The following is a 26,356-nucleotide window of genomic DNA, read 5'->3' as shown; positions in this document are numbered from 1 at the left end:
AGACCCGGCTACTCAAAGTTAATCCTACCCCCCTATTCCTGTAATTTATCCGTACCCAGTGACCTCTCTTCTCATAGACACATTCTGACAATTGTTTATCTACTTTTAGTAATTAATAGGCGCCTCCGTAGCCAGGTGGGAAGGAGCAGCAGTGCGTAGCACATGCTTCTTGATTAGACCGGGTTCGAGCCCGTCACCACCAAATACGGAAGATGCGGAAAGGTCAGGGAATGACCACCGCATATCTCGGATCAATATGGCCTTAGTTGCTAATGCTCCGAAAAAAAAAAAAAAAAAAACCAAATGACTTTTAGTAATTAGAATTTAACAGGTAATGAGACTTAATGATCTAGTTGTCAAAAATACTAATTGTAATTGTTTAATTGATACTTACCTATTCTAGCAGTAGAATAGTTGTACACCAGCCATTGTGAGAGTAATGGTGGAAGTGCCAACACGAAGAACACTGTAGAATTGTAATACTAGTAGTAGCAAGATTATACCTGCTATTCGGTTAGTTTCCAAACAATCAATTGCCAATTATGCTAAAATTTGACCGGTTCTTTTGTAACTATTTGTATGACTTATATGTGTAATAAACCTTGTTTTGTTGATCATTTTGCCTAGTAACATTTCTCTGTTACACATAATTCCCTGAGTTGACTATTGATTTTGAACCATAGTTAAGCGGCGCTCAAAGATCCAATTATAAAGAAAGGTTTTGAGTGAAATCACAGCGCAATCTTCGATGTTGCGAGCTTGCTCTCAGTGTCAATCTGTGTGAGTCTTGAGGGGACAAGATTTGTCCTAATCCAAACTACTCGACTATCATATGAAACCCAGGTTTTCTGGATACACATATTAGCGTTCTTTCTTACCAGCAGTTGTATAATTTACAGAGAACTTCGACTGACGGCAAGACCAAACCAGCAGCACTTGGGTAAGCGCACACGCTATAACAGAAACAGCCTGCGGAACAGTCTGCTAATCGTTGTTCGGTGACCTGAATATCCGGGATTCGTTCATGCAATCGGTATGTAGTCGCGATCTGTACATTTTCATATCAGTCTTTAGGCTGGTTATTTGATAGTATGCTCGCATGATGTATATATTCATTTCGATGATCCACTTCATGCACTGGCATCTTCTTCTTTCCTGGGTGGTCACTAGCTCAGTTGTGCAGAAAACACATCCATTTGATGGGGCTGTATGATCTTACCCTTTTCTTGTGGTAGCCATATGGGGAACAGTGCCACTTGCTCCCCTGTCTTGCTCAGGAGACTATCTCCAACATTTCTAGCTGATCCCTATGCCTAAAGCCTAAACGCGAGTAGCTTTTTCCTGCGCCACACTCGATGCAGTATGATTAATATTTTTCTTCAACATCACCCTTTTTTTTGGAGGTGGACTTGTTTATCTTCGGCTTATGTCCAGTGGTTTTAGTTCTCCCAATTGACACCAGATGGCGCCACTATCTGCCTCAGCCGTCACTCCGACCTTGGGGAATGTAAGTCCAGTGGAGCAACTTTCGCGATGTTTTTTTTTTATATTATTATTATTATTATATCTGTCTCCCAGCGTAAGAGAGCCGCGTTCGCTTCCACCAAGGCAGAATTCGAGCCCAGGTCCATCAGGCTGGTAGTCCAGTGTCTTAACCACTATGCCATCGCACCCTTTGTTATTATTATTATTATTATTATTATTAATTATTAAGTATTAATTATTATTAGCCATATGGTGCACGAAAGCCTGAGGCTTATGCTGCACCAGCAAAAAAAAAAAAAAAAAAAAAAAAAAATCCCGAGTTACCCCGAGAGAGAGAGAGAGAGAGAGAGAGAGAGAGAGAGAGAGAGAGAGAGAGAGAGAGAGAGAGAGAGAAGTAGAAAGGAATCATCAAGAAAGAGAAGAATGATGATATCCAGCTCAGGACCCTGGGTGTGCAAAGCCCATGCTCACCAGATGTGAGCCCCTGGTGTGATGGGGATGATAGCTGGCTGATGTCATAGCTCTTTGGATGGAAGCCAGTGTAGCTGTAAGTGCTGTGAAACCTGCCAACGGATAAGACGACCTCCCATTCTGGAGTCATCCTTCGCTATCCATTCAATGAGCAGTGGTACTTTGCCGCAGCCACTGTTACTTGGAATAGCAACTGTGCTGCGGCGAAGATCCTTTACTGTTTTTAACATTTATTAATGATATTGATGTATCTATTTCTATTGTTGAATGTCAGCGATTTGTAAAATGTATTATAAATATTTTGTCCACCAAGTTATTACGCATTTCAATGTTTTCGAAGTTATTGTTAACAGAAATTTACTTAATAATCAATTGGACTGAATATATATTTTTTTTTGTTTAATCTTCATTCATCATCATGAACTTGATCTGGCTTAGGTCTTTTAAGACCTGTTCCTTTGTAGCTCTTGGAGGTGGTCTTGATCTCACCATCGTTATCTTGGTCGAACCACATCTCTCTTGTCTGTAGGTTTTACCCCCAGAAGCTGGGGTTTTTCGTCTAGCAAAGCATGCAAATTGATCAGAGAATACACACAATTTAAAGACACAATACACATGGTAGTTGAAATTACATTTCCACGTGATCCTAATAAAATAATTGCTTGTAGGTTTATAGTTAAATGGTAATTGTTGGGATCTCATTTGGGTTCATTTTCTCTGTGGGACTAATTCATTATTTCTGATACCGTTTATATAATTTACAACATTATCTACTTTTAATTTCTCACGAATATCTGAATTTCTTTGATGGTGTAGCCTTGTAAAGCCCAATAATGGTCTTAAAAATCTCATTTGTGCTCCTTCTAGTTTTTGTGCATCCTTCTTATTTATTACCCAAGCCTCGAGCTATAGAACACAGAGTAATAAGATCTTACTACTCTGTGCTGTGATCCTACTAATCTGAATCTTACTACTCTGTGCTGTGATCCTACTAATCTGAATCTTACTACTCTGTGCTGTGATCTTACTAATCTGTATCTTACTTCTCTGTGCTGTGATCTTAATATTCTGTGCTGTAGAAGAGGACTGATTATGACGTGATGTGCAATTATAATTTTGTTTCAGTTGTCATTTGTTTTCCGAAGTGGCGTTTAATCGTTCTGATCATTTTATAGTTTTGTAGTTTAGTGTGGATGTCTTTTCCTTCATTTGATATTAAATTTCCCAAATAGGCGAAATCGGATAGTTGTTCGATTAATTTTCCATCATTTTGTATTTTTACATTTCTATTTTCATTTCATTCATTTTCTCTATTATTTTGTCATCATTTTTTAATCTTTACCTATTGTATTGTTACCTTGATTGCTTGTTAATGCTCCACGTGCTTAACACTAGCAGATAATTCTAGTCCATCCGCTAGAGGCGCTATAAATTAAAAAGATGTGTAATGGCAGTTTTGCTTGCTAACTTCGAAGTTGTGATGTAAGTATCTATGCGGATAATGTTTACCGTGCTTAAAATGCTGTTAAGTTATATTTGTTTAATAATGGTTTGGAAATTGTGAATTTCACAAAGAATTTCGGTGGTTGAAATTTAAAAAAACCAAGCTGTTTATATCGCTACTTTTAGAGTAGAACGCTTTATTCACATGAGCGTCGAAGAAAAACAACAGAAAAGGAATTGTGTTCGAAGGAATAGGCGATACAGCTAGGCGATAACCTGTTTAATTTGTCATTAGAAAAAAATTGGAATTAGCAAAGAAATTTCTAAAAAAAAATAATAGTTTAACGTGTAATGAACTGTTTAGACTACTACACTACTATACTCCCGCTTTAACTTGTTTTAAAACAAGTTAAAGGCGGGAAACTCTCCCTTTTCAACTCTTCGACCTCCACTGGAACACATCAAGTAAGTAATAGTAATGCAATACAAAAAACTTACCCGTAGGGCTTTGTGTATTCTATCACAGTTGCTGTAGAGATTATAAAGAATTAATTTAATTCATAATAAATAATACGAATTAACTAACAACAATTAAGAAGAAAATAGATAAACGTAAGTCCAAAAAATTCAAAAGTACCTTGGAATTTAGAATTAATTAAATAGCAAAGCTGTGATAGAAGCAAACAGAAACGGGTAAGTAAATAATGCATTACATCGAATGGGCCGTCAATCCACTCAAAGCCCCCGATGAAGTAGGGGATTGACGTCCATGTGATGTAATACAAAAATGTATAAAAATGTATAAATTATATTATATAGTTATAAAATAGTATTGATAATTTGACTATTGCTACAGTTTTTCATCAATAAGTGTTATGGAATTTTCTTTAGCAATACGCAACAAGTTGCAAAATCCTAAATGTATAGGCCACGGGTAATTAAGATAACCGAGAATAGGCTAGCTTAAAGACCAGTAATGTATTAACTATAATATCTTTAGGTAAAAAACACCGGCACGGACAATGTTTAATTAGCCATCATGGCGAAAAACAATGACATTAATGATGAACAAATAAGAGTTAAACCACAGTAGAATGATAATACAAAAGAATAATAATAAGTACTCTGTTCGTACCCATGCATTGCTAAAACAGCTACTGGGACAACAGAAAAAGCTAGAAAGAAATTAAATAAAACTACTATAATAGAATATTAAAAATAAAATGCGAATTGAACCATCATAATACAAAAGAATAATTATATATATATATATATATATATATATATATATATATATATAGAAAACAACAATGGGCCCAACACCGAACCCTGGGGGACTCCATTAATAATATTAGTCCATAAAGAGTAGTGTCCATTGATTACCACTCTCTTCTCACACCAAACCATCCCTTTATCCATAGTAGCAACTTGCCATTAATGCCATACTGCTCCCATTTTTGCAGTAGTTTTCCATGTGCAACAGTATCGAAAGCTTTCCTGAAATCTAAGTATATGATATAAAAATTATTTTTTGCATTCATTTTCTTTGCGACCACATCCTAGTATCCGATCAAATTGGTCAGACAAGACTACCCCTTAACAAACCCATGCTGTGTCTGAATTATAACTGCAGTCTTGTCTAGATGATTTTGGAATGCTTCTTTAACCAGTGACTGCATTATTTCCCCCCCCCCCAACAGAAGTTAAACTAACAGGTCTGTAATTATTTATGTCACTCTTTGATCTCCCTTTGTGAATTTGGGATACATTTGCACATCTCCAAACCATGAGAATCTCCCCTAAGTCCAAAGATGTTCTCAAAATTATGGTTAAGGTTTGCTTACTTCCTTTGCTGCCTCCTTTAATATAACCAGATAGATCCCATCCACCACAGGTGCCTTTCTTATGTTTAACTTCAATAATTTATCCTCCACTTTGCTCTCAGTTATCTGCCCAAAAGGTTGCTATATGTACAAATTCCTTTGTATGTGTAGATCCAGCCTTTTGGGCAGATTGCAAATATTGTGGTTTTCCATAGAAAGATTAAAGAGCAAAATAAACGTAATATGATTATTAGATATAATTTGTATAGACATGAATGTTTGATTTTTCAGTTTCATTCAAAGTCGTCTTTTTTTTTTTTTTTTTTTTTAAGAAATATTTTTATTGATTGACAACTTATGAATTCTATAATTTACTCATATTTTTTAATCCAAAGTTTTATTTCTTAATTGCAAAGGCTATTATTACTTAAATGTATTTATATGTATTTCTACATACTGTTGCTAATCAACTGATAAACTGCCTGCTAATATATTATTTTAAATTTTCTATAGTTTTAACTACTTGTGAACAATGACCACTTTATCAAGAAATATTCACAGTGGAGAAGATGGCCAAAAGGAAACAACTGTTTTGTCTGTAGATGAAGATACTGATTCTGAACCAGAAGTAATTTCATTTTCCTCAGGACGGGATGAGATTATGAAATCCCTTAAGACAGTTTCAGAACAGTTAAGACAAATTAAAGAACACAAAAAACAGTGGCGAACAGAGGTGCATAATCGAAATGTGCAACAGAAAATTGACAAGGTAAAAATTTTATTGCTTAACTTTTATCTGCTAATTCATATACAGTGATTCAAGAACAAGTTGTGATTAGTACATGGTTGGAATATGTGAGGCTGCTGTATCTGTCACTTTCATTGTACATGCATCCTTTCAGCAGAAGTTTAGAACTTTTCTTGTATATATAAATCCTGCCTTTTGGCAGATTGCAAATTGGTTAAATCGTTTATAAAGGTATAAGAATAGTGATAACTAATAATTTCAGTAATGGTGATGACTAGATTTTGCAGAGTTTGAGTATGCATCAGTTTATATACAGTCGATTCCGGTTAATTGGGATAAACTAATTTCCTAAAGATAGGATACCATATAATAAAATTGACTAATATATGTATATATATTAGTCAATATATATTTGCAACTACATTCACACATGAGGAATTAAGGTTTGAAAATGGCAGAAGGTTATCAAATTGTAGCAGGATACTTAATGATTTTGTAATAACTGAGAGCAAAGTGGAGGAGAAATTGTTGAAGTTAAACATAAGAAAAGCACTTGAGGTGGATGGGATCTATCCAGTTATATTAAAGAAGGCAGCAAAGCAACTGAGCAAACCCTTAGTCATAATTATGAGAGCATCCTTGGACTCAGGGGAGGTTCCCACGGACTGGAGATGTGCAAATGTATCCCCAATTCACAAAGGGGGATCGAATGGTGACACAAGTAATTACAGACCAGTTAGTTTAAATTCTGTTCCGGGTAAAATAATGGAGTCACTGGTTAAAGATGCATTGCAGGATCATCTAGACAAGACTGCAGCAATAATTCAGACACAGCATGGGTTTGTTAAGGGAAAGTCTTGTCTTACAAATTTGATAGGATATTATGATGTCGTTACAAAGGAACTGGATGCAAAAAATAATTTTGATATCATATATATGGATTTCAGGAAAGCTTTTGACATTGTTGCGCATGAAAGACTATTGTACAAAGTGGAGCAGAATGGTATTAAGGGTAAGTTGGACCCAACTTACCCTTAATACCATTAATAACAACAGTGGACCCAACACCGAACCCCGTGGGACTCCACTAATAACATTAGTCCATGAAGAGCAGCACCCATTGATTACCACCTTCTGTCTTCTCCCACTTAACCATCCTTTTATCCATTGTAGTTAAGTGGGAGAAGACAGAAGGTGGTAATCAATGGGTGCTGCTCTTCATGGACTAATGTTATTAGTGGAGTCCCACAGGGTTCGGTGTTGGGGCCACTGTTGTTTTGTATATTTATCAATGATATTGATGAAGGTATATCAGGCTTAATGTCGAAGTTTGCAGATGATACAAAGGTTGACAGGGTTGTTAATGACAGTAATGGCAGTGTGCTACTGCAACAGGATCTAGATAATTTGGGCAGATGGGCTAAGAAGTGGCAACTGAAGTTTAACCTTGACAAATGCAAAGTACTGCATATGGGTAGAAGTAACCCGAGAGAAACGTACCAACTGTGTGGTACTACACTTAAGGTGGTAGAAAATGAAAAAGACGCGGGAGTAATTGTGCAGTCAGATATGAAGTTTTCTGAGCAATGCAGACAGGCTGCCAAGGCAGGTCATGGGGTTTTGTCAATGATATATAGGAATTTTGCTAGCAGGGAGAAGGAGGTGATTGTCCCTCTGTATAAGGCAATGGTTAGGCCAAGCCTTGAGTACTACTACTGCGTACAGGTTTGGAGGCCTCATTTTAGGAAGTATGTAGATTTACTTGAGCGTGTACAGAGAAGGGCAACAAGATTGGTGAGGGGAATGAAGGGATTCTCTTACCAAGAGAGGCTTAAGTTCTGCAAATTGCAGTGGCTGGAGACTAGGCACTTCGCGGTGATCTGATTTGGGTGTATAAGACCTTGAATGGGTTGAGCACGCTGAATTCTGATGGGATCCTTCCACTTGTTCAGATGCATCTCCGTAACCAGGTGGGAAGGAGCAGCAGTGCGTAGCACACGCTTCTTGATTAGACCGGGGTTCGAGCCGGTTACCACCAAATTTGCCTTTAGCCAGCAGGTGGGTAATTGCTGGAACAAACTTCCATCTGTCGTTGTGGAAGTTGATAGGTTGAATAAATTAAAGAGGAACTGGACAAGCATTTGGAGGGAATGGTGTGATTTTTTTTTTTTTTTTTTTGGCTGATGTTGCATAAGCTCATACACTTGCTTTCTTGCATCACATGCCACTACTACTACTATATATATTTTTTTTATAAAACCCCAAACACGAGAGCTATTAGAACCTATAGTATGAAGTACCATGCATGGGTTAGAGGTTGAGAAGATGAAAGAAGATATTTGTTGACATTAGACTTGAACTTCTGCAGATTGTAATTTTCAGGAAATATGTATAAAGGGAGGTTGTTCCAGAACACAGAAGATGGATGAATGAATAAACGAGGAAGAAGAAATGTTGGTTCTGTGAGTTTAAGTTTGATGGTAAAAGGAGGTTGACTGGTTGAATCATAAAAGCCAATTCAGAAGAACAGTACCCATGGAAGTATCTACAGAAAAGGCATGCAGCAGAAACAAAACATCTATGAGACAGGGAATGGGGAGAAGCTGTTAGAGATGAGTCAATAATTAACCTAACTTCCCTCTTTTGAATGGAATCTAGAAGCCTGAGAGAGGTTTTGTGGACACCACCCCAGATGCGGGAACAATATTCCATGATAGGGTGGATTTGCAATTTGTACAGAGTGAACAGCTGTTTAGAAGAAAAGTAACGCTGATAGTGAAAGAGAAGACCAAGTTTTTTAGATGCATAGGAAGCAATATTTGTAATGTGCTTATGCCAAGAGAGAGATTAGAAGTTGGGGTAACCCCCAATAGAGATATGTGATCTTGTCTAGAAATCAGTGTCATTGAAGATAAGCATAAGAGCAGAAGAATCCTTTGTGAGATATAAAACAGGACTGAGTTTTAAAAGGATTGAAATCAACTAAGTTATCTTTGCCCCACTGGCGATCAGCATTTAAAGAATTGGTAGTGGATATTCGAGAAGTTGAAGCTGTTAGAGCAGGACAACATTTCTCAAACTGAAAAGTGGAATGCAATGTGCTATCATCACCAAAACTATCAATAGGATTTCTTGTCAATGGAAGAAGGTCATTAATATACAAGAAGAAAAGAATAGAAGAAAGAACTGAAAGCTGGGAAACACCAGCATTAGTGGAGAAGTTAAAAGACAGAGCCATCTACCATCATCCACTGGGAGCGGTCCGGATGAAAGCTGAAATACCCAGTTACAAAAAACAGTTGACAAACCATAAGATGGATTCTTATTTAGGCTTTTGTGCCAAAAACATTATCAGAAGCCTTTGAAATGTCAAGAGCAACTGTTTGAGTTTCAGCAAACGTTTCCATTGAATTTGTCCCTAGATAGGTAATATAAGCCAGAATATCACCAGTGGATTGACACTGATGGAATCCATACTGCCGATTGTTGATCAAATGGAATGTTTCTTGATAGTTTAAGAGTTGGCAGTTAGTTGATCTCTCTTTCTAAAGTAAAAGTAATAGCAGTGGGATGATAATTTGATGGGAGGGATTTGTCAAGTTTATTCACAATCCTATTGCATGTTAATTTGGATGGTATCAAGGGTACAAATAAAATGAAAAGAAAATGACACTTTTTTATAAAAATGTTTATATTAAAAACAAAATTGAATACAGAGTTAAAATCAAATAGAGCATGAATAATACAATTTTTTAAACAACAATTTTTTATTTAATATATTACATGTTAATAACTATAAATTTAATCAGATGGTCTCTTTCTAATTTTATTGTATTTTTTTTCAAGAAATTGTAAACTTTCTGTTGAGTAAAGATCTTATTATATTGTTTCTTAATGTCATTCTTCACTTGGGTGTAATATTGTTCCAATTCCTCATCACAATTATCAAGTTTAATAAAAGTATTGAGGCAACTCCTGCCTTTGTGTAATTTAAGTTTTTACTTTATTCTTCATTTTCTTCACTTCTGCTTCACCTACAGATTTTCCCCTTTTAAATTCTGTTGCTATTCCATCTTCATATGATGTTCACCCAATCTTCATCCTCTTTAAGCCATATCCTTGCATCTCCCAAGTTATTATCCTTTTTACCAGTGTCGTGCATCAAATTTTCATTCTCTGAAGAATGTCAAAATGTGTTGATGGAATCAGTAATGCACTGTTGATTCCATTTAAATCAATAAGAACATCGTCTTCATTTAATATCTTTTCTATGCTCTCACTGCTGTACTTTGCCTTACTTCATTTCATTTTGCAACCAAAAATTGCCATTTATAGCTCAGTTGTAAATAGCACTTTTTTATATAATTTTTAATATTGGGCACTGTCTCTACCCCTCTTTTACTTTCTTACTGCCAGGATCACCAAAAAAAACTAAGCCCTCCTCAGTTACTTTCTTTGATGCAAATATTTACTGCTAAGTATGATTGATCTAGCTGTAACATGTAAAAGACACTTAATATTGCCATTATTACTTGATAGAATTTTAGCAGGATGCATAAGTGTATTATTTAAAATTAAAGCCTTAATGTTTTCATTTGCATTTAATTTTTCTTTTGAATTTTTTCAGAATGGTTTCATTATCACCTTTACAAAGTAAGACATTTAATAAGAAATTATATGAATCATTATTAGAAAATACATTAAGCACCATGACTTGCAGCCAATACAAGATTTTCCATTTTTGAACGGGCATTCTAAATTTCCCTGCAAATATATGGCAATATTGTTTCTTGAATAGAACATTTAAATTGAAGAGTGATGATATCTTGACATAATTATTGTATGCAGGATGGTTTGACAATGGTGAAATCTCCATAATCTGTAGGTGTCAAGACAATGGGGACAGGACTGGAACTTGTGCGTTGGTCACTCGCACACTAGTAAGACTTTTATGGATTTATTGGATGATTGTTTTCTGCAGCAGCATGTTCGAGAGGCAACCAGTGAGAGTAATACTCGATGTGATTATCAGCAGTGATCATTCGTGTATTAAGAATTTGCAGATAAAGGAACCGCTAGGTGGCAGTGATCACAATGTACTGATGTAGGATTTACTTAAAGATATAATTACTATCAGGGGTAAAGGAAAGGGTTTTTGCTTCCGTAAAGGTGAGTACAGGGGTCTTAGACAGTTTTTAAATTCTGTACAGTGGGATCAACTGATGATGTTACCAACAGCAAATTCTACGTAGGAAGCATTCAAGGAATTAAGCGTGGAAGCTACTAAAAGTTTCGTACCTGTTAAGAAATATTGTTCAAGGTTTAGGCCTAAATGGTTGTCAAACGAACTAATGAGACTTGTGACAGAGAAGAAAAATTCATGGGATGCATATAAATTATCAGGTGACACAGAAGCCTATGGCAGATATAAGCTAGTCTGTAATCAAGTCACAAAGGAGGTTAGGCAGGCAAAGGCAGATTACGAGAAATCTTTGGCAAAGGATGCTAAGAAAAACAGCAATGATTTCTTTACTTATATAAACTCTAAAAGGAAGGGAATGAGTCTGATTGGTCCACTTGATATCGATGGTTCGACTGTTGATGATCCTGCTCAGATAGCAAACAAACTAAATGAGTATTTTGCATCTACATTCACACATGAGGAGTTTTTAAGGTTTGAAAATGGCAGAAGGTTATCAAATTGTAGCAGGGTGCTTAATGATTTTGTAATAACTGAAAGCAAAGTGGAGGAGAAATTGCTGAAGTTAAACCATTAGAAAGGCAGGCACCCGGGGTGGATGGGATCTATCCAGTTATATTAAAGGAGGCGGCAAAGAAAGTAAGCAAACCCTTAGCCATAATTATGAGAGCATCCTTGGACTCAGGGGAGGTCCCCATGGACTGGAGATGTGCAAATGTATCCCTAATTCACAAAGGGGGATCGAAGATGCATTGCAGGATCATCTAGACAAGACTGCAGCAATAATTCAGACACAGCATGGGTTTGTTAAGGGAAAGTCTTGTCTGACAAATTTGATAGGTTACTATGATGTGGTTACAAAGGAACCGGATGCAAAAAATAATTTTGATATCATATACTTGGATTTCAGGAAAACTTTTGACACTGTTGCACATGGAAGACTACTGTACAAATTGGAGCAGAATGGTATTAAGGGTAAGTTGCTACAATGGATAAAAGGATGGTTAAGTGGGAGAAGACAGAGGGTGGTAATCAATGGGTGCTACTCTTCGTGGACTAATGTTATTAGTGGAGTCCCACAGGGTTTGGTGTTGGGTCCACTGTTTTGTATATTTATCAATGATATTGATGAAGGTATATTAGGCTTAGTGTCGAAGTTTGCAGATGATACAAAGGTTGACAGGGTTGTTAATGACACCCTGTTAATAAAGGGTTGTAATGGCAGTGTGCTACTGCAACAGGATCTAGAAAATTTGGGCAAATTGGACCGAGAAGTGGCAACTGAAGTTTAACCTTGACAAATACAAAGAACTGCATATGGGTAGTAGTAACCTCAGAGAAACGTACCAACTGTGTGGTACTACACTTCAGGTAGTAGAAAATGAAAAAGACCTGGGAGTAATTGTGCAGTCAGATATGAAGTTTTCTGAGCAATGCAGACAGGCTGATAGGGCAGGTCATGAAGTTTTGTCAATGATATATAGGAATTTTGCTAACAGGGAAAAGGAGGTGATTGTCCCTCTGTATAAGGCAATGGTCAGGCCACGCCTTGAGTACTGCGTACAGGTCTGGAGGCCTCATTTTAGGAAGATATAGATTTGCTTCAACGTGTACAGAGAAGGGCAACAAGATTGGTGAGGGGAATGAAGGGATCCTCTTACCAAGAGAGGCTTAAGTTCTGCAAATTGCAGCAGCTGGAGACTAGGCACCTGTGAGGTGATCTGATTGAGGTGTATAAGGCATTGAATGGGTTGAGCATGCTTAATTTTGATGGGATTATTCCACTTGTTCAGATTACAAACCTAAGGGAGCATAAATTCAAATTAAGGAAAGACAGATGTAGAATAGATGTGCTGAAATTTTCCTTTAGCCAGTGAGTGATTAATTGCTGGAACAAACTTCCATCTGTCGTTGTGGAAGTTGATAGGTTAAATAAATTTAACGGAGGAACTGGAGAAACATTTAGACGGATTTGTTTTGTAATTTTTTTTTTTTTTTTTTTTTTGGCTGATGCTGCATAAGCTCATATACTGGCTTTCTTGCATCACATGCCACTACTACAACTAGGGGATCCTAATGCAGTATGCCTTTGACACTTGTCCTAGCATTTGTTTCTGGGCACCTCCGTAGCCAGGTGGGTAGGAGCAGCAATGTCTAGCACACATTTCTTGATTAGACTAGGGTTTGAGCCCGTGACCACCAAATACGGAGGATGCAGAAAGGTCAGGGAATGACCACCGCATGTCCCTGTAGAAATATGGCATTAGTTGCTAATGCTCCTAAAAACCAAAATAACAACAATAACATTTTTCCCTGTTGATAACTTTCTTGGGAATTTTTTAGGACTTTGTTGTGCCATAGCAATAAATACGTGCTACACATGTTTTATGAATTGTGATTGGAGGCTGATAATTACAATTTTTTCTTCACATACATCTTTCACATGCTGGTGTGCCCATAAACCCCAAGAGGTGCTGATGCTGTTTCAGATGTACTAATTAGACATATTAAACATGCAGGTGTTTAATTTCGAAAAAATGTTTCTCTACATAGAAATAAATAAAATTTTATAATGAAATAATAACAATTGCTTAGCTAAATTTACTATAACTTTTGATAAAAGTTTATCAAAATTTAGAATAGCTGTGGACACACATTTCAATCTGCTCTCTTCTGATCCTATGGATTAGAACAAAAAAAAAATTGGAGACATACAATTTTTTAAATTTTGTTTTTAATTACATCATAGCAGAAAAAATTGCCTTACACAAATAGTTTGATTCAAATGGGGTAGTTATTTTGCAGGGCCGCGTTATGTCACCTTGCATCTTCAGTACATTGTAGGCGCCTCCGTAGCCATGTTGGAAGGAGCAGCAATGTGTAGCTTACGCTTCTTGATTAGACCGGGGTTCGAGCCCATCACCGCCAAATATGGAGGATGCGGAAAGGTCAGGAATGACCACCGCATATCCCAGAGCAATATGGCCTTAGTTGCTAATGCTCCTAAAAACCAAATAACAATAACAACAATAACAGTACATTGTTAGTTGAAAGCTCAAGAAGTTGCTGCTTGCTAATACTATTATAACATTTAGTTGTCAACACCAAACACCAAAAATTTGTCTCACTTGGTATGTAAGTTATCATTACATCACTCCACAAACCTTATTTTCCCAATTGGTGGTATCCATCTCCTGGTTGGTTACATGTACCACTAGTTGAGAAATATATTTCTAAATTATAGGAGAGAATTCAGGAAGTAGCACACTGAAATATGTTGCCTTTGTTAATTGTAATCCATAGTTATTCTAATTTATTCAAAGACTTTCTAAACTTTTATCAAAGGTTACTGCAGTGGGTTTTGACTTTTTTTTAATAACGGCGCCCCTAAGTAATTTATATTATTTTGTGGCACCCCCTACTCAATTTACTGGCTGTTAGGTCCAATTTTCACACACCATACATGTGTGTTATATAATATAAAAAATATGTTATATGTAATAATAATATAACTATAAACAAAATTACAATTCATAATACAAATCATATATAATAATTTTATTCTTTATATAGAGGTACTAAATAAACATCAGTTATAGATCATCACAAAATTAAAAAGATACCATACACCTTTTTATAATGAAATAAATATATAAATTTTAAAAAATAATAAGTTTAAGTAACTTAAACCCAAATTATGTGGCACCCCTGGAATGTGTTGCGGCAACCCCTGGTTGAAAACACCGAGTTACTGCAGGCTTAGTTGAGCAGCTAGTCATTTTTATATTAAGATTTTATTTGTTACTCCAGTACTTATGCGGCCACAAGAATTCTGGATTTATATATCCTAAATGCTATATACTACGAACGTGCTCTTTTTAAGAGAGAAAGTATTTTTCTTATTTGTTTTTAATGTATGAATTTTAATTATATAAAAAATTCCAAATGATTTTTTGCATATAATTTTACTTTATTACTTTGTTTCAGAAAATAAAAATTGATTTCCAGTCTACAGAACTCCCTGATGAATTTTTAGCCAACATTGAATCATCACCACCATCCCTTCAAATTCCAAAACAGTACCTAATTCAATCAAAAAGTAAGAGAAAGTTATTTCCGGAGGAACTGAATGGTTTGTAAATCATTTTTCTTCTTTAATAATTGACTCCTTTATATTTTATGAAAATATAAACATATTTGGTACCTAGCTTCCAACTCTCCAGATTTACAACAGAATCCATCTTTTTTCTCAGTTTGACTCATTCCCATCTCACCATTGTAATATAGTTGGTGAAAAAAGAGTATCACATTTTTAAAAATTTTGCAAATTTCTGCTTATTTTTATTAATGAATCGGCCATCAGGTATGCTATGGTAATCTGCACTGCAAAATAGGAACACACAATGGTGTTGCTCTCTGCATGTGCAATAATTCATAGTACTTGTGTAATGCAGAACTAATTAACAATGTCCTTCAGTAAGATGCCAAAGTAAAATATAACAAAATTTTAGAAGGCATATAGTAAGATATTTCATCTAACGTTAAAGCTAAAAAAAGTAACGCTTTTTCCTTGAGTACTGCATATAGAGATGATTTTTTTTTTTTTCAAGTGACAGAAAATGAAATGTAATCCGACATCTTCAATCATATAAGCATAATTACAGCATGCATTGCATAGAAAGAAATGCAAAAATAAATGTTGCATTTCACGTCTATGTGCCAAATGTTTATTTGCATCTTTTGTCATAGAACATAATGTTCCTCTGAGTTGTTCTGATCATATAGACTTCATGTTCAGAAATGTTTTCCGAAATAGCAAAAAAATATGGTTGTGGAAGAACAAATATAATAGGCATTGTTAGTAAAAATGCACAATAATGGTCAAATATGGTCCAATTTTCCTAGAAAAATTTACCATTTTTGCTTGTTATAGATGGCAGTAATCGTGGTTATTCCTAGCTTGGTACATGTACCCCTTTTGCAATTAAGAAAATTGTCAAATCAGAAGCAACTTGTTGCAATGCCAGCATTGGAAGGTGACTCTACAGGGTACAACATTAGGCATTATCTGAACAACCTGAAAGCATATGGGATCAGTGTCGAGTCCGGGGGGGGGGTGACCTGGGGTGATTTTCACCCCAGTGGAATAAAATCCCCCCACCCCGGTGAAAAATAGTAATTTTTAATTTTATTCAAAGACCTCGGATGTTGAAATTTTCGGCCCATTTTTTGTTTAATTTTAATTGAAATTTTCTTCTTGCTGCACTCTTTAGGGGTCATATTATCAGTTTACCCAATGCTGTAATTATAAAACACAAATTCAATAAATTTGTCAAATAAACACAGCAAAAAAAATCACAGAAACTAAGTGTGATCTAAGAAAATAAGTGTGGTACTCATTAGGTGGTACATAAAATGAAAATGGTACACAAACCACCTCTTGATAGTGTTTCAGACAAATGGTCTGTTTGTGACTAATTCTTTGTTTGTATATTGCTAACAAGACCTACTGTATCGCAGGCTGTGAATAGGTTTGCCTGAATTGGTCCTATTGTAATTAGAAAGTGTCCTGCGGTTTTCAGGGGGAGAGCTAAACAATGTTTGGGCAGAGAGAGAGGAGAGTACTGCAGCCTCTATTTCAATCGTTGGCAGTTTTGCTTTATGGTTTTCAGATTCCCTTCATTTGTTTTTTTCATAGCAAGAGCTACTTGTGGCTAATTCTTCCTTTGTATATTGCAAACAAGATAGTTTGCAGCCTATAAACAATACATTTTATGATCATTTTAATTATACGTATCTGTATCTGTAATATTGCAAGATTGCATGAAGATACGCTTAGAAGACCCGAATAAGTTATTGGAAAAATTAATAAATGAAGTGATTGATACATATGCAAAGAAAAAGCAAAGAAGAATAGTATTATTCTAATACTTGTATGTTTGATTATAATTTGTGTGATTTTTTTTTTTTTTTTTTTTTTGCAAATTTTAATTTCTGATTTTCATATAATTAAACTATGATTATTGTCAGTAATGTGGTTTTTGTGAACTGACTATTGGTATTTAGATGTTAAATAATAAATATTTCCTTTTGTTTCCTATTTTGTTTTCTCATATTCTCTTATTATAACATTCATATACAGATTTGTTTGTAATATATATAAATATGTTGTAAATATTAAATAATAATAATAAATATACACATATACCACATATAGCCTCCCTCCCCAAAGTTTGCATTCTTCCCCTTGGTACATGTACCCCTGAAGATTACATCCCCCCCCAGCACAAACACTCTGGATTCAACACTATGGAATTCCTTCAAAAAAACTGTCTGGCACTAAATGTTGGTAATGTGTCTGTTATGGTAGAACTAAAAATGAGTAGCAGGGGTATTAAAAGAGGAGATTAAGCACTTTGTCGTAATAGGCTGTCCTTGTCGTCTCAATAATATGTGTACTGAAAAGGTCAGAACAAGTGCAAATAAACAGATTTAACAAAATTTAACTATATACTTTTATAAAGTAATATATACTTCACCACATTTAATCTTAAAAGAAATAATAATGAAATACACTTGTATACCTAGATTAGTGAGGTGTTGGGTCCATATTTCATTAAAAAAGTGCTTCATAAACCATATTCCCCCCCCCACACACACACACGCACACAAAAATAGCAAGTGTGCCCCCAGGGGAAACACACAGAACTTGGGGAACCACTGCTCTATCTGCAAGAAGAAATAAGGTAGTCTTAGCGAGCATATGCATATACAGTGAAACTTCCCTTTAACGGACAGCCATGGGGAACGAAAATGTGTCCGTTAGAGAGAAGTGTCCGCTAACAAGAAGTCTGAGGGAGGAAAAAAAAAAAAAGAAAGAAAGAAAAATCAAACGTTTAATGTAAAATTAAATTAAAATATATACATATTTTGAACAATATTTTTGTAAATAATATACAATAACATACACAAGAGATAAAGAAAAATCGTTAAACGCTTGATGTAAAATTAAATTAAATTATATACAGATTTTGCACAATATTTTTGTAAATAATATACATACAATTGTGCTATGCATATTGTGACTTTATCTTAAGAAAAATACATACAGTAATCACTTATTTTCTTCTGCACCTTCTTCCGGCTGATAATTTTGTTTTCAACGTTTGTTTGGAGTGAAGAAACCATCGAAAGTCCTTCAGTGGCAAAAAAACATTTTTAAACGATTGATTTGTACGAGCACTTCTTCTGTTTTCATCGGTGGTTCGTCGTTAATATGTTCTTCGACAGAATGACCTCCTTCCATTTCGTCATCCTCATGAGGAACTTCTTGAAAAATATCGATGATAATGTCGTTGATATCTAGAGCACCATCTTCTGTAGTTAGGTTTGAGTCTATATCTTTGTAGCCAGGGTCACTTGTAGCGGAAGTATCGTACATTATCAATAGATGTTGAAGTTCTTGTTCTTCTTGGTGCTCCACATTGCTGTTCACAACTTCAATTTTTGCGTTTACTGAAGAGGAAATCCATTGAATCGCATCTAGGATGCTGATTTTCTTTGCAAGGTCACTCGCACGTGTTACATCATTCATGTTTGCAATGAGATGTCTTAAAATACGTTTTCTGTAGTGAAGTTTAAAATTTTTTATTATCCCTTGATCCAAGGGCTGACACTCTGCAGATGTGTTTGGTGGCAGAAAAATGATTTGAATTTTGGACAATTCAATGTGCGGGTGAGATGCAGCATTATCCATGAAAAGAATAATTTTTCTGTTTTGACGAATCATGTTTTGGTTAAAGTGACTTATCCATTCGCTCATGATATCTCGTGTCATCCACGCTTTTTTATTAGACTTCCAGTCAACATCCAAAAGATTCAACTTTATGCCCTTGAAACAACGAGGATTTTGTGGGTTTCCTATGACAAGAGGTTGTTCAAAGTCTCCCAGCATATTTGTACACAATAGTACAGTCAAGCGTTCCTTAGAAATTTTTCCGCCCTGGCACTTTTCGTTTTTTAGACTCATTGTGTTTTCAGGAAGAGTTTTAAAAAAACAACCCTGTTTCGTCACAGTTGTAAATATCCTTAGCTTCAAAATCAAGACATAAATCTTCCAATTTGACGGTCCACTCTGTTACAACCACAGTATCAACAGATCCACCTTCACCACTTATGGTTTTCCAAGAAATTTTATGCCGAGTTTTGAACTTGTCTAGCCATCCCACAGAAGCTTTGAACTCATTTACTCCCATAGATTTCGCAACCTCCAAAGCCTTTTCCCTAATAATAGGCCCATTAATGGGAATTTTTTTAGCACGTGCGCGACAAATTTGAAGTCCAACAGTTTTCGGGAATGATTTTTGAACCTGATCATTTACGTGTTGCCAAAATTGTTTGAGCAGTTCATTTTTTTTCTTTAGGATGTCGCTTACCTGCGTCTTCCCGATTTTGAATTTTACAGCGAGATTGCGAACACTATTTTTTTGCCGATCATGCACATTAATTAGTTCGACTATTTTTTAAAGTTAAATGCTTACGAGAAGACATTGTGCACTTCACACGACACTGAAGAAAACTGAAACTGAAAAGACAAAAGGCCGACCATATTCCCCCCCCTCCCTGCACACACCGAATTCATCAGAAGTTTTACACGTGCCTTAAAATTCTTAAATTAAATTAAAAATTAAAACAATTAAAAAAATAAAAAAAACTGTAATAATATTATTTTTTTAACTTGCTAGAAAGGCAAAGGCTAAAAAATTAATATGGTAAATCATTCAAATCCAGCTATCTCAAAAACTGGACATTTTTGTGATTTGCAAACCAGATTCTAATTTGATGCAAAACCCATTTTCTGAAGTGCCCCACTGGATGACAGACTGGTTCACTAAATATGATTATATTTAAGTTAAAAATTTTTTAACTTAATGCCTTCGAAAGCTCATTTGAGAGCCAGAAAACATACAACAGCCATAAATGGTCTTAGAACCTTATGATAAAAGGTCTGCTGGCTGCCAGACTAAGTCAAACATTTACAAGATTTATTTGTAAAGCCATACAAGTATATTAAATAATTGAATTTGTAATAATTCATCAGGTTGGATCAGTACATCATCATTGTGATGGCAGAACTATATTTATGCTACTGTCTTGAGAAAAAACTTAGTAAGAGGTTGGTTATTGATTTTTGTAGGATTCCCCTAAATGGCTGAGCTTTGACAGCCATGCTTTTATTCCAGGTGGAAATTTTGGTAGTTCCAAAGTGATCCTACAATCAGATCAGTGAGATTGCTGTGATGACAGCCAAGTTATTTTTCTTTGACAGAAAAGGCTGTGGCTAATTTTTTTTTTTTAATTGAATATGAATATAATTGTAAATTTACTATCTGTATGAAACACATCATAAAGTTTGCCATGAATGTTTTGCTTCAATCAGTTTGCCATCCTTCAGCCTGTATTGATATTATGTTTCTTTCTACTCATCTTTGATTGGTCTTTAATGATTGTGATTGACAGGGACTAGAGCTTTGGAATTTAGTGTAAAATCTTCCAGGGAGCAGACATAATGTATGTTGACAATCTTGTATCAATCTGATTATTATTTTTTTTTTTTTAAGTAATACCTGAACATACTGTCATTTATATTTAAATTTTTGTTGGGTGGAACTAAGCAGACTGTGGAATCAGAATTAGGCATGAAACCTTCTGAACAAGACATTTGAAAATTTGATGTTGATCTGACTTTCCTCACAGTAAATGCCCAAACACCCAAAATGTACAGTCATTTATATATTTAGATTTTTATGGATGTGGGTGGGGGAACAGTGGGAAAATGATGTAAACAGAATTGAGTCTAAAACGTTCCCAGGGGCAAAGTATAGATCCAACTTTTCCTTATCAAGTAATTCTCAAACATCTGAAGCATAGTTTTATCTTGTTCATAACTTGATGTGTGTTGGGGGGTGGAGGAGAATTTTAGTATTTCTGTTTGTCTAGTTTTAATAAAATTTGGGATGACCAGGCAAATTTTTCTAAAACAAACAAATATAAACAAAACAGCCTGTGTAACAACACAACTTCATTGGAAGTTGGGTTGTTACATGCAAGCAAATGATTGAATGGATTATACATTTGCAAATGTTCCTAAAAAGCATGATGATAAAATGATTGTGACTGCATTGGTATCAGCTGGTAATATGTAGTGGAACAGTTCATTTTGGTAAATACATGTGGTTTAAGCCAAGACATCTCTACTCCAAGTCTGCTCCACTGATTCCTGAAGTGGATTGTTGCTTCTCAATGATTGGCTGAGACATAACTAGAATAACTTTCAGCCAACAGAAATTTACAGGCACAAATTAAGTACTGAAATTTTTTATATAGGTTTGGCTTGACATCCCATTGGGATGTCAAGCCAAACCTATATAAAACAAATATAAAATTTCATGAAAATCAGACAAATAGAAATCTGGCAATTACTGTTTATTTTTCCAAACAGTTTTTATGGAAAAAAGAAATTTATAGATTAAATATAGTTATAACACAGTAGAATTAGCTTTAGACGGTCCATGCATGCTTCCTGTGCATTGTTATGTAAGACTTATGAATGTGGTGTTGCTTCAAACAGATACGTACATTCAGTGATCACTGAATTATGACCATTCCAAATGTAATGGACTCTGCTGCATAGCTCGCTGTATAAATAGCCAAACAGTTTCTGACACTAGAGCAGTGGTAATTTGCATCTGGTTGTGCAAGTCAAAGTAACAGTTATGGGACAGTAAAGGTATCACAGAATTTTAAAAGTACATGATTGTGGGAGCTCGTGCATTAGGTGCCTCCATACCAGAAACTGCACATCTTGTTGGTTGCTCATGAATTGTACACCTTAACCCACCATGGTTAAAGTGTACAAAGAATGGTGTCAGACAGGTCAAACCATCTACCACCAACAGAACTGTAAAAGATTACTCAAGGTGGGTGTTTGTGGTAAGTGAAGAGTGCAGCATGTTGTACGATCTCAGTGGCAGGTCACTGTACTACAGTTGAAATCGCAGTACAATATGGGGAATGCAAGAACAATATCCCAAATGATGATCACTACACACTCAGACATATTGGGTTCCGTGGCAGACAACCCAAGAGACACCCTCTCCCCATCTCTGATCATTGTTGACGACAAATGTTGTGGTGTCAAAAAAAACGCTGGTTGGACACTGAAGGACTGGGAACAAGTGTGCTGGTCAGATAATCCAAATATGTGGACTCATCTGGCACACAAAGACACACTGACGGATGACTCAAGGTGGGTGTTTGTGACTTCATGTGTGGTACAAGCAACACAAATCTGTGGACCCATTGTGCATGGTGCCCACTATCCAGGTAATTGGTTGCTTAATATGGAGCATATTTTGCTGGCAAGAACTAGGACCTCTGTTGCATAAGGACCAATGTTTCACTGGTGAGGTCTACTGGCAGCTATTAGGAGACAGTGTGTGTGCACTGCTATGTTGCATATTTTCCTGGAGAAAAATGGCATCTTCCAAGTGCTGTGTCATCAGGCCCTCACTGTATACAAGTGGTTTGAGGAACAAAATGAAGATATCACTTACCTTGATTGGCCTCCAAATTGACCTGACCTCAATTCAATTGAACACCTGTGGAATGTTTTTGGATGGGAAGTGAGGTGTATGGACATGCAGTCTTCATCTGTTCCGACACTATGGAAAGCCTTGCAGACTACGGATGCTTTCAGACATCTAGTGGAGTCAGTGCCCAGGCAAATGGCAGCTGTTATCCGTGTAAATGGTGGCCCGACACATTGTTAGGTAAAAGTAGTAAAGTGAAGTGCAGCCATTATCAAACCACTGCAGGATGGAAGCCTCCTCAACAATTCATGCTGAAGGGAAATGGACCATAATCTGCCATACTGGTCCAGTGCAGGTTGGCAGATCGACCGTATTCAGCAGTCACGGGCTTGAACCCCGGTCTACTCAAAGAGCGTGTGCTACTGCACTCCCGCTCCTGCCCACTTGGCTACGGAGGCCGTCCATATGCGGGGAGCATTGTCGAGGCCACGTTATGTCAAGGATCTGGGTATATAACTTTGCGTGTGTATGCCATATCCAAAAATTTCATTACTTCATACAGCATGTCCCACCCACTTTTTCTCACTATTGAGTAGGTAGTCATAATTCAATGGTGACTGTATATGTGGAGAGAAAAAATATTTAAAAGTATATGGGAAAGAGCAATAAATATTATACTCTTGCAATTAAACTGTATGGCTAAGCTTTGAGAATATAAAACTGTAATGTTTTGTTAGTGTTCTATAAAGTTATAATGTTAGTAATTGATTGATAAAAAAAAAACTATATTTACTTGTCACTTCAGTTAATCACAGAAAAAAAATTCAATTAATTTTAAGAAAAAACAGAATGCACCTGAAATGTAATGCACTGCATGCATTATCTCACTTGTAATGGAAGTATGTTATCAGACGTTTGGATATTATTTAATATGAAAAAGTTCAATCAATGTCACAATTTCTGTATGTGTTTCATTGGTCCCAGGAAAGCTTTTAAGATGAATCATAGCTCCTGCTCCCCCATCTGTTGATATAAATGTATGAAAGGAAACTGAACTCTGATAGCAGAAATGGAGAATACATGACTTTCACACTAAAATAGCTCTGATTGAAAATATAAAGTTGCATATATTATTTAGAAATTTTTAATGATGACTTTGCATTAAGAAACAAGTATTGAAAGCTAAGTGTTGTCTTAAGTCATTGGTATAAAATTGACGCAATTAGTCATTAATAATGTGAGCTGTAATAAAATGCTGTTAAATGCAGCCATAACACTTGAAGAAAAAGAATTAGCTCTGATGGCAGAAATTTGTGCAATGAGGCCTAGGGATAACTGGGGGAAATATGACTGTAACAGATGCAACAGAAGAATAAGATCTTATCCTTCTAAATCCATATAAAATTCAGTTCCATTCAGAGATTTACATGTTTTCCAAATGTAGTAATGCCTTTATTAAATAAAAAGAAACATCATTTATAAAATGGGTATACCAGCCTATAAAATACGCAAAATTATTGCTTCTCAGTCAAATATGATTTGAACAACAGGTGGTGCATTGTAACATCATTGATAATTCTCTCCAATGAACAAGTAAAGGGAAATTAATTTGCCTTTGCATTTAGTGGCATTAGTTATTCGGGTTTTACCTTGATTATTATTAATAGGTGTGCTGATACTGTATTTTCATCTTATGTTCTGTAAGTTTCTGGGAAGAAAGTAATGGGTCTAGTTCTGATTTTGTAGCCTTTCCACCTGCATACAGAAATCTGTACATATGAAAGTGGATCAGCACCAGACTTTCATTGTATATTCCCTGGGAAGTTTTAGGCTCAATTATGATATTCTCACACTCCCACAGAAATCTGCATACACAAATGAAAGTATGTTTCAGATGTTTGGGCATTATTTGAGAAGAAAAGGTTTGATCAACATCAGATTTTCTGCACAATTTATTGGGTCCCTTTATTCTGATTCTGTAGCCTTCAGTTCCTCCTCACACACAAACATTGCTGTGAATGGGGAGGAATTGCTATAATCAGTCCAGGACTTATTTAGAGCATTGTTAAGGTAATACCAAATTTCATGTTGATAGGTTAATCCATTTTTCCTGTTAACTATCTATCACCCTTAAGATTTACTGCTGCTATACATCCCACCTCATGGCTTACTCATCATGACCATTACATGAAGTTTTATAACAACTTGAGTACAATATAGAAGTTTCCTATAAACAAACACAAAATATAATGCAATGCATACCTTAGTTTATTTATTATTATTGTTATTATTTTATTTATTTATTATTAATTTTTTTTTTTTTTTGCATTTTCCACCATTTTCCTTGAGGGGAAATTACCATGTAATTGGTTACAACTTTGAATTGCTATGAGCATCCCTTATTTAATGAGGGATATTCCTAGCAATACAAAGTTTGACTCTTGTTGCTGGCCACTCATGGGCTATTAGTATTAATACGTACCTCCTTCAGTAGCAGCCTGCATTTGGTTTGATATCAGAGTTCATTTTGCCAAAACACTCTGTACTGAGCATGCAGACAAGAAAATGTTATCTTTCTCACTTCATGAATGATGTGTGTTGTGATGGCATATGAAACATACAGATATTATTCAGGGCAATTCAAAATTTGCTTAACCCAGTTGTCAGTAATTAAAAATCTATTGATTCTTTTACTATCAGATTCTGCAATTAAGTAATAACTATAATGATAAGTAATTATAAAAAAAATATAAATGTTGGCAGTGCCCACCTTTTTGAATACCTGCACAGACTTTATCATATTCAATGAAATTCTTTTTTCTTTATCAAGTTATTTGATGCATCACATGAATATGATTAGGATGAAAGCCTAACTTTTTTTAATATCATTTTATGTACTTGAATAAGAGATGCACCTGTTCGTGGTACAATTCTTCACTGTTATTTTTTTTGGGCGGCTGTAATAAATATTGATCTTCATGTTTATCTTTGCTTAGCAGTGCAGTGTGTCCAGTTCTTTTTTTTTTTTTTTTTTTTTTGTCAAAACACGTTTTGCAAAAATGGATTCCCTTTACCGCTGATTGTAGTTATATCTTTAAGTAAATCTGACATCGGTACACTGTGATCACTGCCACCTAGTGGTTCCTTGAACTGCATTTTCTTAATGCATGAATAATTACTGCTGATAACCAGATCAAGGGTATTACTCTCTCTCTGGTTGCTTCTTGAACATGCTACTGTAGAAAACAATTATCCAGTAAATCAACAAACGTCTTGCAAGTGACCAACCCACAAGTTTCAGTTAAAATCCCCCATTATAGTACAGTCAGTCCTCGTATAGCACGATAGTTGTGTTCCTAGAAACCCTTGTGCAATGCAAAATCGTGCAATATAAACAACAGGCCCTAGGGGAAAAATAGGGTTAGGTGCCGACCACCCAAGATTGAACACACATTTGTAACCAAAACATTACCAAACACAATAAATAATCATAATAAAATACTTACGTATTTTATTACGAGTATTACATAATAAAATATTCCTAATGCTTTTGCTTCTATCGTAAGCAAACTTGTTTTTTGTTTGATTTTCTGTC

General features: G+C 35.6%; 1 protein-coding gene across 1 annotated transcript in view; it reads left to right on the top strand.

Moving 5' to 3' along the window:
- The first annotated feature begins 3,849 nt into the window (after positions 1-3,849).
- The window catches only part of LOC150081491 (uncharacterized), a 47,512-nt gene continuing 25,005 nt past the window's right edge, over positions 3,850-26,356 (top strand). Inside the window, exons 1-3 of the mRNA XM_090379350.1 lie at positions 3,850-3,864; positions 5,736-5,991; positions 15,158-15,302. Coding sequence (XP_090235476.1) covers positions 5,755-5,991; positions 15,158-15,302 — 382 coding nt within the window. The 5' untranslated portion in view covers positions 3,850-3,864; positions 5,736-5,754. The remainder of the gene's footprint in view (positions 3,865-5,735; positions 5,992-15,157; positions 15,303-26,356) is intronic.

The sequence above is a fragment of the Mastigoproctus giganteus genome, chromosome 8 (genome assembly GCF_048544385.1).
Source record: "Mastigoproctus giganteus isolate SK-2022 chromosome 8, ASM4854438v1, whole genome shotgun sequence".
Taxonomy (NCBI): Eukaryota; Metazoa; Arthropoda; class Arachnida; order Uropygi; family Thelyphonidae; genus Mastigoproctus; species Mastigoproctus giganteus.
This window is presented reverse-complemented; position numbering and strand designations above follow the sequence as displayed.